The sequence below is a fragment of the Epargyreus clarus genome, unplaced genomic scaffold, assembly GCF_041222505.1.
Source record: "Epargyreus clarus isolate Ecla_fem2 unplaced genomic scaffold, WU_Ecla_fem_2.2 ptg000017l, whole genome shotgun sequence".
Classification (NCBI taxonomy): Eukaryota; Metazoa; Arthropoda; class Insecta; order Lepidoptera; family Hesperiidae; genus Epargyreus; species Epargyreus clarus.
In genome coordinates, this window is record NW_027332225.1 from 13,694,226 (window position 1) to 13,705,948 (window position 11,723).

Consider the following 11,723-nt stretch of genomic DNA (forward strand, 5'->3'; position numbering starts at 1 on the left):
TGATAGCAATTTAATTTAGAGTTATTTATTTTTTAAAGCCTACTGAATTGTTTAATATTATATTATGTGAATTAATAACTTCATGTCACTATAAAATAAATACAATACAAAAGTCTATTTCACCTACCGCATCTGTCGAATAGTTTTCTCGAACAATCAACAAACCCTCTCCTTAATAAGGCCGACATACAAGACATTAGACTGTATTACACAATTATCTCTATAAGGCGAGAAATGTTCTCGTAATGGTATGTTTGAGCCATACAAAATATAAGTGTACACTTACTCCCGAGTAATTAGACGCTTAACATCCAACCGACGGAGTAAACACGCCGGTATTTTAGGAAAGCGATAAATCGGGCAGTCAACTGAAAAGTTAAATTGCCTATCCGCTTTGCGGTATTCCGGCTTACGGCTTACGGCTTACAGGCATAAAGAACATTAGAACAAGTTCTACATAACTTGGTAGGTTTGTTAACTTTATTGTTTCATCAATTGTGTCGCATAGTGACATCTAGCGTAGAGTAGCAGAAATAAGATAAATCATAAGCTTACTTTTCGCCTCTTCTTACTAGATGGCAGTAGTGTGCATTAGTCATTTAATTCATATATTTTTTTACTTTGATTCAAAGTGTAGTTGATAATTACGTAATAATAATAATACATATTGAAAGATAATCTGTAATAAAATAAAATAATTCTGTAAAGAATATCTTTGCCGAGATGGCAATAGATTATAGATGACAGTCGTGACAGCGGCCATGTTTATTCTTTTCTGACGTGCTGTCAAACAATCAAAACAGCACGTGTAAAAATGCGTATTGAAACTTGTTATTTCTGTTCATCCAGGATATATCCTGGTCATGGGATCCAATTTGTGAGGAACGACTGCAAAGTAAGTATCAATTCCAGGTTTCACAACACCTTTGTCATGTTTCACAACATTGCACCCTTACAGTGTAAACCTTGTTCAGATTTTCAGATTTTGTCGTTCAAAATGCCACGCCGCGTTCAAAAAGAAGAAGAACCCGCGTAAAACTAAATGGACGAAGGCATACCGTAAGACTGCGGGCAAGGAATTGGCTATTGACCCGTCGTTCGAGTTCGAGAAGCGTCGTCATGTTCCAGTGAAATATAACCGAGAACTATGGAGTAAGACCATCGAAGCCATGAAGAAGGTCGAGGAGATACGACAGAGGAGATCGAACAACCATATTATGCAGCGGCTGAGGAAGGGACGCGAAGTGGAGTGGCAGAGGGACGTCAGAGAAGTACAACGAGATATATCACTTATCAGGTAACTTTTACTATTTTATAATATTTAAATACGCTTAACCGATTACAAATGCCTTATTAAATCTCATTATTGGACATAAGTCAATTTTAAATCAGAGAAAAAGTCATGAGGAAAGATGCTGATGTCCATCTATATTACTTCGTAGTTGCCACCTACAATATGAAATCTGGAATCAACTCCGCATACAGTATATAAATAAAGTTCTATGCGGAATCAATTATAGACTCCCAAGAACTAAGGCGGCCACTTAATATATAAGTCGGTCATGACACACATACAATGGTAATTGGTTATGGCACATGGACATCTGTTGATCGTATACCTCGGTGAAGTAATTGAAATAAATAAGTAATTACTTACCATCAGGTGGACTGTATACTTACCTACTACTTCGAAAGTTATTTTAAATTTAAAACATTGTTAAAGTGAATATTTTCTGATTTGTAATTACAAAGAATTTTTTGATAACAAATTTTAATACTTTGTTTCACTCATCAGATCACCAGCAGCCGGTTTGAAACAAAGACAAGCAGAAGAGGAAATGGATGTGGAACCAGAAACCATTGAAGCGGTTGACGCTAAAGGCCGCAAAAAAGTCATAGAGGCTCCAATCATGGTGCCGGCTACTGGCCAAATGATCGAGGATTGTGGAGACATTGAACTATAGTTTATACTTATTACCCTGGACATGTGTGAGATGAAAACGGAGAACATATTTGGAAACAATAATTTGAGGAGTTAATACTTTGTGAAACCAGTCTGTAGTTGCCTGGATGTACAATGTAGATTGTATGGTCTCGAACAAACCTAATTAGTCTGCATCATTAATTCTCAAACTAATTGCATATTGCCCTATTTTAGAATCAATTATTTTGGTTCTACTAAAGTTCTTATTTAAAAGTGAAAATTCAAACTCATGTTTGTGTTTATAAGAACATCTTTTTTACCTGTGTGTATAATGTACATCTGTAAAAGGAAAATAAAACTTGGTTATTTAAGTTTATTGTATTTTTTCTACTACTTTTTCCTTATAGAAAGTTTATGATTTTCAGAAACTGCCTATTCCTAGTATTGTTGCAATGAAATAAATTGCGCAACAGATATTTTTAGGAAAAATAGTACTTATTACCTACGTCGTAAAATTTCGTAATGTTACGACATATTCAATCATAGTCTATAATATGATTAAAAATTGAAATATAGACAACAATCTTATATATAAAAGTACCTAACTGATGTGTATTTTGGTAAATAGTAGATTTCTTTGCTTTAATATCTTTTTGTAGTAAATTTTTAGCATCGTTTGGACTACAACAAAACGAAAGAATTGGAACATTGCACCGCAATATAATAAAAGTATCGATTTCCCTCGCGAACTAGACTAATCCAATTAAGGTCTTAGGGGAATAAAACAGTTTTGATAGTCGACTTGTCTTAATACATAATGCGTGCTAGGTATATAAATCAATAATAAGGGTTTAAAGCCCATGAAAAAAAATATAAAAGTCCATGACTAAATAGTTGCATTGCAGTAACTAGTCTATTTACTAGCTTATTTAACGCTTAGCTTTGAATATTAAATAATCCTAAGTGTTTTCTCATTAAGTATATTGTACTTTTAAATTTCATATTTAATTTTAATACTAAAACCTGCATGAGGAAGCTTGCGAATAGAAAAATATGACAATTGCAGGTAGTCAGGTACATGAATGTATAATCTTTCAAAAATGTTATCAACGCCTGACTAATTCAATTAGCAAGTACTATCTTGTGTGAATTATAAACTGTGTACAAGCAGTCGGCGTTTGATTTTTGAAAAGTATTACCGGAAGCTTATTCTATCAAAAAGTAATGTGATACCGTAATAATGGGAATGTACATACATATTTTGGTATTAGTGTTAGCGTGTATCGCATATGTGTTGTACCAAAAATATTATGTACATATGTATACTAGCATTGTGAATAAACCAGAAAAGAGATATGATTATATTATAGGTAAGTATTTTCAATACGTGTTTTTATACAGAAGAGAATAACAATAAAGTGCTTTATTATGTAATTTTCTTTCTTACTCTTCGACCAGCATATGATGAAATAACTGCGATTATTGTACAATTACTTTTTACATTTCTTGACATAGTTCCTTTGAGCCTGCCAGTGCCTACGACATCCACATCTATTCATCATTCATCGGTTATCTATTCTAGAAAATTCTGTTGTAGAAAACTCTTTCTTTAGTATAGCAGTAACAACCGCTGGCGACGCGCGACTACAGCCGGCGATGGTCGTCGACGGTAGTCAGCGCCTGTCGGGGGCAGTTGCCGGCTTGATCTCGCATATTATAAGAAGGTGTATAAGTACGTGTATAACTTTCCGGCATGCTGTTGCTCACACAGCCAATAAACGCACCTTTAGATTCCATTTTCCGTGACATTTATTGCATTATCTAGAACAACAGGAACCCTTTGTGGTTCGACTCCGGCGGCACCACCGCCACATCTACTTCTACCTAATAATAGCGGTGTAAGGCGCTGCTGTGTTCCGTTTTGAAGGGTGTGGTAAGGGAGACAGACTTTTCCGAGGCGTTCCAGCTTAGTCCTCAGTGGTAGCGGCGCATCTGTGGCCGACCTCAGGTAGGGATATCTAATCCTATCTGGGGTTGATTACAGATGTCCATGGGCGGCGGTAGTCACTTACCATCATGTGGACTGCATGCTCGTCTGCTACTCCTATATTATAAAAAAAACAACATTGCTTTCAGTGGGCGCAGGCACAGCCGGCTGTGTCCTGGCCTCCAGACTCACGGAGGACCCCAACACAAAGGTCCTGCTAATCGAAGCAGGAGGCCACATGGGGTACTTCACGCGAATACCTCTAACGTCTACCGCCGCGCAGCAGAGCCCCTATGACTGGTCTGTGCAAACCTCGCCGCAGAAATACTCTTCGTTTGGTACTTATTCTCAGGTAATTTCTGGAAATACTTACTCCTAGATATTGAAGTACCTACCTAAAAATTATATTTTTCGCCTTCAAACCTGCTATTCGCGCTATATTTATATTTTGAGTGAAGTCCATGTGCTTCTAGGAGTGCCAGCGATATGCGACTAGAGTTGCCAGACATTACGGCTTTAGAATTTAATTGTTTTCGGATTTAATTTAAATTTTAGAATTTAATAGTCGGTGTCCATTATGCTACTATCATTATTTACATACCATTGACGTATTTTCAGACTCAGTTCATCCCCAGAGGCAAAGGTTTAGGGGGTTCCAGCCAGATTAACTTCGTTCTTCATGGGTTCGGTCGCCCAGAGGACTACGAGAGATGGTCACGTCTGGGCTTTAAGGGCTGGTCTTACAATGATTTAAAGCCGTACTTCAGTAGAGCGTTTGGGACGGTTGTTAGCGAATTTGACACCGTCGATTGCACTGGGCAAGCATATTGTCCGGGAGAAAAGGTAAAATTACATTCAATTCAAATTATGAACTTAAATTAAGAACCATTTTGAAGGTGGTAGAACCCTTTGTGGTTCGACTCCGGCGGCACCACCGCCTATTTCTGCCTAATAACATTACTGATAGGCCCTGATGTGTTCCGTTTTGAAGGGTGTGGTAAGGGAGACAGACTTTTTCGAGGCATTCCAGCTTAGTCCTCAGGGGTAGTGGCGCATCTGTGGCCGACCTCCGGTAGGAATATCTCTATCTGGGGTTGATTATGGATGTCCATGGGCAGCAGTAGCCACTTACCATCAGGTGGACTGCATGCTCGGTCTGCTACAGCTATATTATAAAAAAAAACATGAAAATCCTTTTTTTTTGAAATGTGATGACTAGTCCACTACGCTGTTTCTATTAGGCTTGGTAGTAAGAAATGAGTTAGTGGCCAACTTATGTCCCATTTTTCCAAGATCAATTAGGTCTATCGCCAGCTATCAAATGAGATGACGCTGATAACTAAACATGGACTCTAGCCACTAGAAGTCAGTGATTTGTTACCCGACCATGTCGCACTTTTCTTAACTTTATGCATCAGTTAAAATCTACACTACTACGCGCTGTTACTCCAATAAAGGGCTTTTTCAGGCACCGATGAAACTAAAGGTAATAGACGAAGACAAGGAATTGATGAAAGTTTTCAGAGAAGCCTCCAAACGATATGCGGATAAATACACAATATTCAGGAAGGCCACAGCAACAGTGCAAAACGGAGTGAGGTTCCAGGTTTTAGACGCTTATCTGAAACCAGCCTTAAATAGGCCCAATTTGCATGTCATGTTGCAAACTCAGGGTATTTCAGTAAGTATATATTGTTGTTTGTTTCTTCAGAGCTGGTAGTGAAGATAAACAAGGGTGTTGCAAAACCATAAGATGTCAGGTAAAACCAAAATTCTTATAGAATACTTTGTTTTAGGTACGCTTTGATAACAACACGGCTACATCACTTTACATACTGAAAGATCATCGAGATCTTGACAACATATTTGTAAACAAGGAAATCATAATATCGGCTGGAACTATTAAATCTCCACAGCTTTTGATCTCGTCTGGTATTGGCCAACGTGAACTATTGCGAAGGTATTGTGTGATTTTGAATTTTCTCTATATTTTTTGCAACAGTACTGAAGAAGCAGTGATAGCCTGATATTTTGAACCACGTCCTCTATCGAATGGTCCGGGGTTCGAATCATATGCATCCACCTCTAATTTTTCAAATTGTCATGTCATAAATTGTCACTCGCCGTAAAATGAAGGCCACGGAAACATCGTGAGGAAATCTGAACGCCTAAAAGTATAATAAAATGTCAAGGATGTGTGAAGTCTACTAATCTATACTTGATCAGCACGGTGTATTATGCCTAAAACCATCATTCTGAGAGGAAACCAGTACCCATCAATGAACATTAAGGTGTTGACGACTTGTTATCGTTAAACACATAACTAAAATTCAAAAACAACATGACAATCATGTTTTCATTGAAATATAAAGAATGTGGTAAATGAGAACAACAAGACTGCAGAGTAACATGGTAGGCACTTGTTTAAGAGTTTTTAGAAAAAAACACATACTGATCGTTCTTTTCAGGCTCAGAATTGGTCCCATCGCAGAAAATGACGAAGTCGGTGCCAATTTCCACGACCACATGAACATGCCGCTATACGTGAGCATACAGAAACCGATCAGCATCACGCTGGCTAAAGTTTTCAGCGTCAAAACTGCCTGGGAATACCTTTGGGAAGGACGTGGTAAGGTTATCATTCACTATCGTTAGTTATTTTTTTTTTCAGTTATGTATATCTTTTTTCAAAACCTGTCTTGTTCTTCTCGTACTTTGGGAAATCTACTTTATCTTAACGCAAATTTGTAGAAATTGAAATTCTCTACTTACTAGGAAAAGTCTTGATATACAAGTATTTAATGTTTTTTTAGGAGCCTAATGTTTTTGATATTTGTACTTATGTAGAGGTACCATTACCAATTCCTGTGTTTTACTAAAGTTTATTTTCTACAGGATTACTGGCATTTCCACCAATGGCCGCAGTAGAATATCAGAACTCATCAGCTCTTATGCTATTCTCGATGGGCTCGACCAGTGAGAGACTGCTACGAGATTTGTCAAACTACAGGACCGAGGTTTTGTTTCCTTACTTCCAGGCATCATAATTACATTTAAAATATACTAGTTTCTCCTGAAAAATCCTATTAATTTAATTTTCAAAATGCGCAGAGAGCGCAGTTTTGGTTCAATTTTCCCAAGAAACGATACTAGCTTTTGATTTTTTTACGATTTTTTGTCTCGTATTAATTGCAAGACAATTTTTCTAATCAATTTCTAATTTTCTCGACAAAATTATAAGTTATCTTTTAAAATATAAATAACCAATTCCTAAGACCGGCTAACATCTTCTAAAAAAATGATAATTCAGGTGTAAAACACTAAATTCATTTCATCAGCTTATAAACGTATTGCCTTTTATCAGGTGTTCAAGGAAATCTTTCCGTATCCAAACGATTTTTCCAAGGAAGGCTTTATGTTTCTCGCAACGTGTATCCAGCCACGGAGCAGAGGTACCGTCACTCTGAAGGACTCGAGTTCCACCATCCCACCTGTAGTTGATCCGAACTACTTACACGACTATTGGGATGTTAAGTGCGTGTTGAAAGGTTAGTAGAGTCATCAACATTTGATACTAGGCCATATTAGTACACCAACGACCTCTAAGAAGGCTCGTTTGCTGATTTCATTTGTCATCATCATCATCAACCCATTACTGGCCCACTGCTGAGCACGGGCACTTTGTATACTTATTAGGCTTAAAATTTCATCTTCAGTAAATTCCATTTTATCGTTAGATGAAACATTACATCTTATGCACTTATTGAGTAGAAAATAGTTTTTGGACTAACGATAAACAATTATTTTCATTACCTTATAGCGTTAAGGCGAGCAGAACGATTGATAGCCACAAAGCCTTTCCAGGATATCGGAGCAAAGATCCACTGGCCACGATCAGAACGATGCCTGTCTTTCTGGAAGTACTCCAAAGATGATCAGACCGGAAAAGTTGTTCAGAAGAAGAAGAAAAAGTACGTTTTGATTAATATTTTTAATGAGATCAGTAAACAATTCCAAACGCCTCGTTGAAGTGTTTCTCTCTTACTTACTCGTATTATAGAACATAGCCGCTCTTAACACTGTTGTTTTATGATAGAAAATGGTATAACAGAGATGTGAGTTGAAAACCTGAGCGGAACTATTAAGGGTTGTACCATTGGCGCAAGTACAGCTTTGTTAAGGGTGAGCAGACTAACGCGAAAAAGGTCACCTAGTCTCTTTAAATTCGACGAGAAAAAAAAATATTTTCTTTGGAATTAAGTGGCGTAAAGAGTTTAAAAATTTTCCGAAAAATTTGAAGAATCCAACCCTTTCTTTGTAAAATGAACTTAGAAATAGTAATTTACCTATATTAATACAACTTTTTTTTTTTTATAATATTAGAGTAGCAGACGAGCATGCAGTCCACCTGATGGTAAGTGGCTACTGCCGCCCATGGACATCTGTAATGAACCCCAGATAGGATTACATATTCCTACCTGAGGTCGGCCACAGATGCGCCGCTACACCTGAGGACTAAGCTGGAACGCCTCGGAAAAGTCTGTCTCCCTTACCACACCCTTCAAACCGGAACACAGCAGTGCCTCACACTGCTGTTATTAGGTAGAAATAGGTGTGGCGGTGGTGCCGCCGGAGTCGAACCACAAAGGGTTCTACCACCTTCACAATTAACGACTAGGTGCCTACAAGTATGTACTCATAACGGCCATTAATCTTTGCAGGTCAAAGTCCAAATCATCAGTGAAATCAGCCCCAAAGTCCACAAAAGCGAAGCAGTTGAAAGTAGCGAGTCCACCAGATGAGTATGTGGAGTGTGTGATCCGCGACGTGGCGGTGACCGGCCACCACGCTGGAGGCACCTGTGCTGGGGGAGCTGTGGTCGATGATGAGCTGAGGTACGGTGGTGAGCTGAGGTATGGTGGGTGAGGCGCTAAGGTGTTGGTTTTTATTTTTGCATGTATAAAGTACTGAATGAGTAATGTTGAATAATAAGGTAGGTACTTTATATTAATTAAAATCTAGCCTTATATAAGACTAATGAGTAATTTTACGCTAACTTATGCTGCTAAATAATCATATAATGAAGGCGGCGTCCTCTGACACTGCACTTCTTTGTCTTATCACATAAAGGAGTAGACACATTGTTCTTGTGTTCTATAATGTTCACTTCACTACTTCACTAACACTACACTGTGTCATGGCACTAACTCAAATGGTTTAGACTTTTTGAGTCATCTCACTAGGTCCGTCGTAAGGTGTTGGTGATGAGCTGAGGTGCGGTGTTTTGAGTTGGGGTATGATGAGTGAGGAGCTGAGGTATGATGGATTGCACTGAGGGGTGGTAAATGATGAGTTGATGTATGCTGGGTGAAGAGCTAAAAGGTTATGGAGGTATGGTAGATAATGATATACGGTGGACGATGATGCGTCATATGACAAGCTGAGGTAAAGTGGGTGATAGTATCATAGCTCAATCTCTGTTTATAGAAGGTAGTAGAAGTACCAAACGATAAGTGGTCACTGCCACCTATGGACATCTGTACCCGATCTCATTTAAAACCAGTTCTACCTAAAGCCGATTACATTCGCAGCATTTTTTTGTAAACAGAAATATTTTTAATTTTGATCCATTTTAAAACTCTTTCAGGGTGAAACACGTAAGGCGACTCCGTGTGGTCGATGCGAGTGTGTTACCCGCCCCCGTGTCGCTGTACCCGAACTCCGTCCTCATAGCGATGGCCGAGAAAGCTGCTGATCTCATCAAAAACACCCATTATCTTTAATTAAATGGTTTTAATTATCATTTAGTTTCATTTCTTCACAATTAGTTTAATGGTATGATATTATTGATTTTTGACCAGAAATATCGATTGATCAAAGAATCTATTTTTGGACAAAAATATCAATTTAAAACAATATTAACTAATAAATTACGAATTACCACATATGATTCAAAATAGATGTATTTTTTTCATTTTTTTTTTTTTTTGCAATATCATTTTAAAATGACATGATTATAAAAGAGACTGCAAAAAGAATCTGTCCTATTCTTAAAGATATCGATTGATGTTTAGGTAAATAAAATATTTAAAAATTATCCAGTTTTCGTTTTTCTATAAATTGACAATAATTCCTTTCAGCATTTTCAGTTGTCGCTATAGGTAATTTCTAATTTCATCAACCGCGCTCAACAAAAAAATTCAGGCTGAACATATAGGTGCATATTATATGAGATTGTAGGTACATTAAATTAGATAGACATGAATTTGGCTTATTACACAAAAATATTTAGCTGTTTTTTGTAATGCGGACAAAATAAACGTGCAATTTAATATATTCCGACGAAATTTAATTCGATTTATACCTAGAAATAATCCACTGTTCATGCCCGGTGTGACGATTAAGTTGTTATCTATAATTGTTATCATGTAACTTAACATTTTATTCAATATCAGTGATACGAGTATATTCGACTAAAAGCGAAGTAAATACTATGTATACGAGCTGTGCCTGCGACTTCGTTCGCGGTACAGAATATAATATCCATTGTAACGCCATAGGCTAGCTTGTAATTAATATAAAGTATCTTATCGACGGGTCCTACGTAAACTGGTTCAAGTGCGTTTTCACAACTTTACAGTAGAGCGATTTGAATGTTCTAATGCGTGTAACTTTAACATTATTCAACGTACATAGTTAAAATTTTAGAATGGTATAATTGAATCCTTTTGAAAAAAAACTGCATTATACGTGACCATGGGCGACAGTTGTCAGTTACCATCAAGTGGACAAACACTATGTACAGCACTATGTAAACAATATGTACAGCAATGATATGAATCATTGTGGAGCGGAATGTACCTTTTTTCGGAAAAATGGACAATCGGACTTACATCGGCTTACTTTTTTTAATATCCTGTTTATATATTTATTATGTAAGTAATATTTATTAAATTTGATTGAATTGTATATTAATATAAAATACATTTTTAGAATTTTATTTTGTAGAAACGTTTTCAATTAAGTAATATTAGAAGGTCGTAGAACACTTTGTGGTTCAACTCCGGCGGCATCACCGCCGCACCTCTTTCTGCAGCAGGTAGGCGCTACTGTGTTCTGGTTTGAAGGGTGTGATAAGGGAGACATAAATTTCCGAGGCGTTCCAGCTTAGTCCTCAGGGGTAGCAGCGTATCTGTGGCCGACCTCAGGCAGGGATATCTATTCCTATCTGGGGTTGATTACAGATGTCTCTGATTTCTCAAAGTTATGTGCGTATTATAAATTAATTTTCACTTGCTTAATTGGTGAAGGAAAACCTCGTGAAAAAACCGGAATACCTGAGACATCTTGAAAACAAAAAGTTTTCAAAGGTATGTGCAGTCTACCAATTCGCGCTTGGCCAGCGCCGTGGACCATGGACTAATCCTTTTCATTCTGGGAGGAGACTCGTACCCAGCAGTGGGACAGTAATGGGTTGATAATGACGATGATGATGAATCGTCCTTTATAGGCAGAGATACTACAAAATCACGCGGAGGTAGCATATTTTGACAAGAACTACATCAGCGAAGCGCGTGCCTTCACTGGTCGACGCAGCCGTAACGACCGGTACCTCACGAACATTACATTAGCCACACGTGTGGAGATAAACAACAATGTGACTGTAAGTTTCTATTTGTGGTTCGACTCTGGCGGCACCACCACACCTATTTCTGCCTAATAACAGTAGTGTTAAACGTTGCTGTATTCTGGTTTAAAGGTAAGAGAAACATACTTTTCCGAGGCGTTCCAGCTTAGCCCTCAAGGGTAGCG

At 37.7% G+C, this 11,723-nt stretch overlaps 2 protein-coding genes across 2 annotated transcripts; both read left to right on the forward strand.

The window, feature by feature from the left end:
- Window positions 1-752: 752 nt before the first annotated feature.
- On the forward strand, window positions 753-2,298 carry RpL24-like (ribosomal protein L24-like). Its single transcript, XM_073082030.1, has 3 exons — window positions 753-895; window positions 975-1,297; window positions 1,796-2,298. The coding sequence occupies exons 1-3, from the start codon at window positions 815-817 to the stop codon at window positions 1,962-1,964; spliced, it is 573 nt and encodes a 190-aa protein (XP_072938131.1). The 5' UTR covers window positions 753-814; the 3' UTR covers window positions 1,965-2,298.
- Window positions 2,299-3,074: 776 nt separating this feature from the next.
- ninaG (neither inactivation nor afterpotential protein G) lies at window positions 3,075-9,712 on the forward strand. Its single transcript, XM_073082232.1, has 11 exons — window positions 3,075-3,294; window positions 4,061-4,263; window positions 4,530-4,754; window positions 5,380-5,592; window positions 5,708-5,871; window positions 6,380-6,540; window positions 6,807-6,928; window positions 7,276-7,459; window positions 7,732-7,882; window positions 8,633-8,806; window positions 9,559-9,712. The coding sequence occupies exons 1-11, from the start codon at window positions 3,165-3,167 to the stop codon at window positions 9,692-9,694; spliced, it is 1,863 nt and encodes a 620-aa protein (XP_072938333.1). The 5' UTR covers window positions 3,075-3,164; the 3' UTR covers window positions 9,695-9,712.
- Window positions 9,713-11,723: the final 2,011 nt, after the last annotated feature.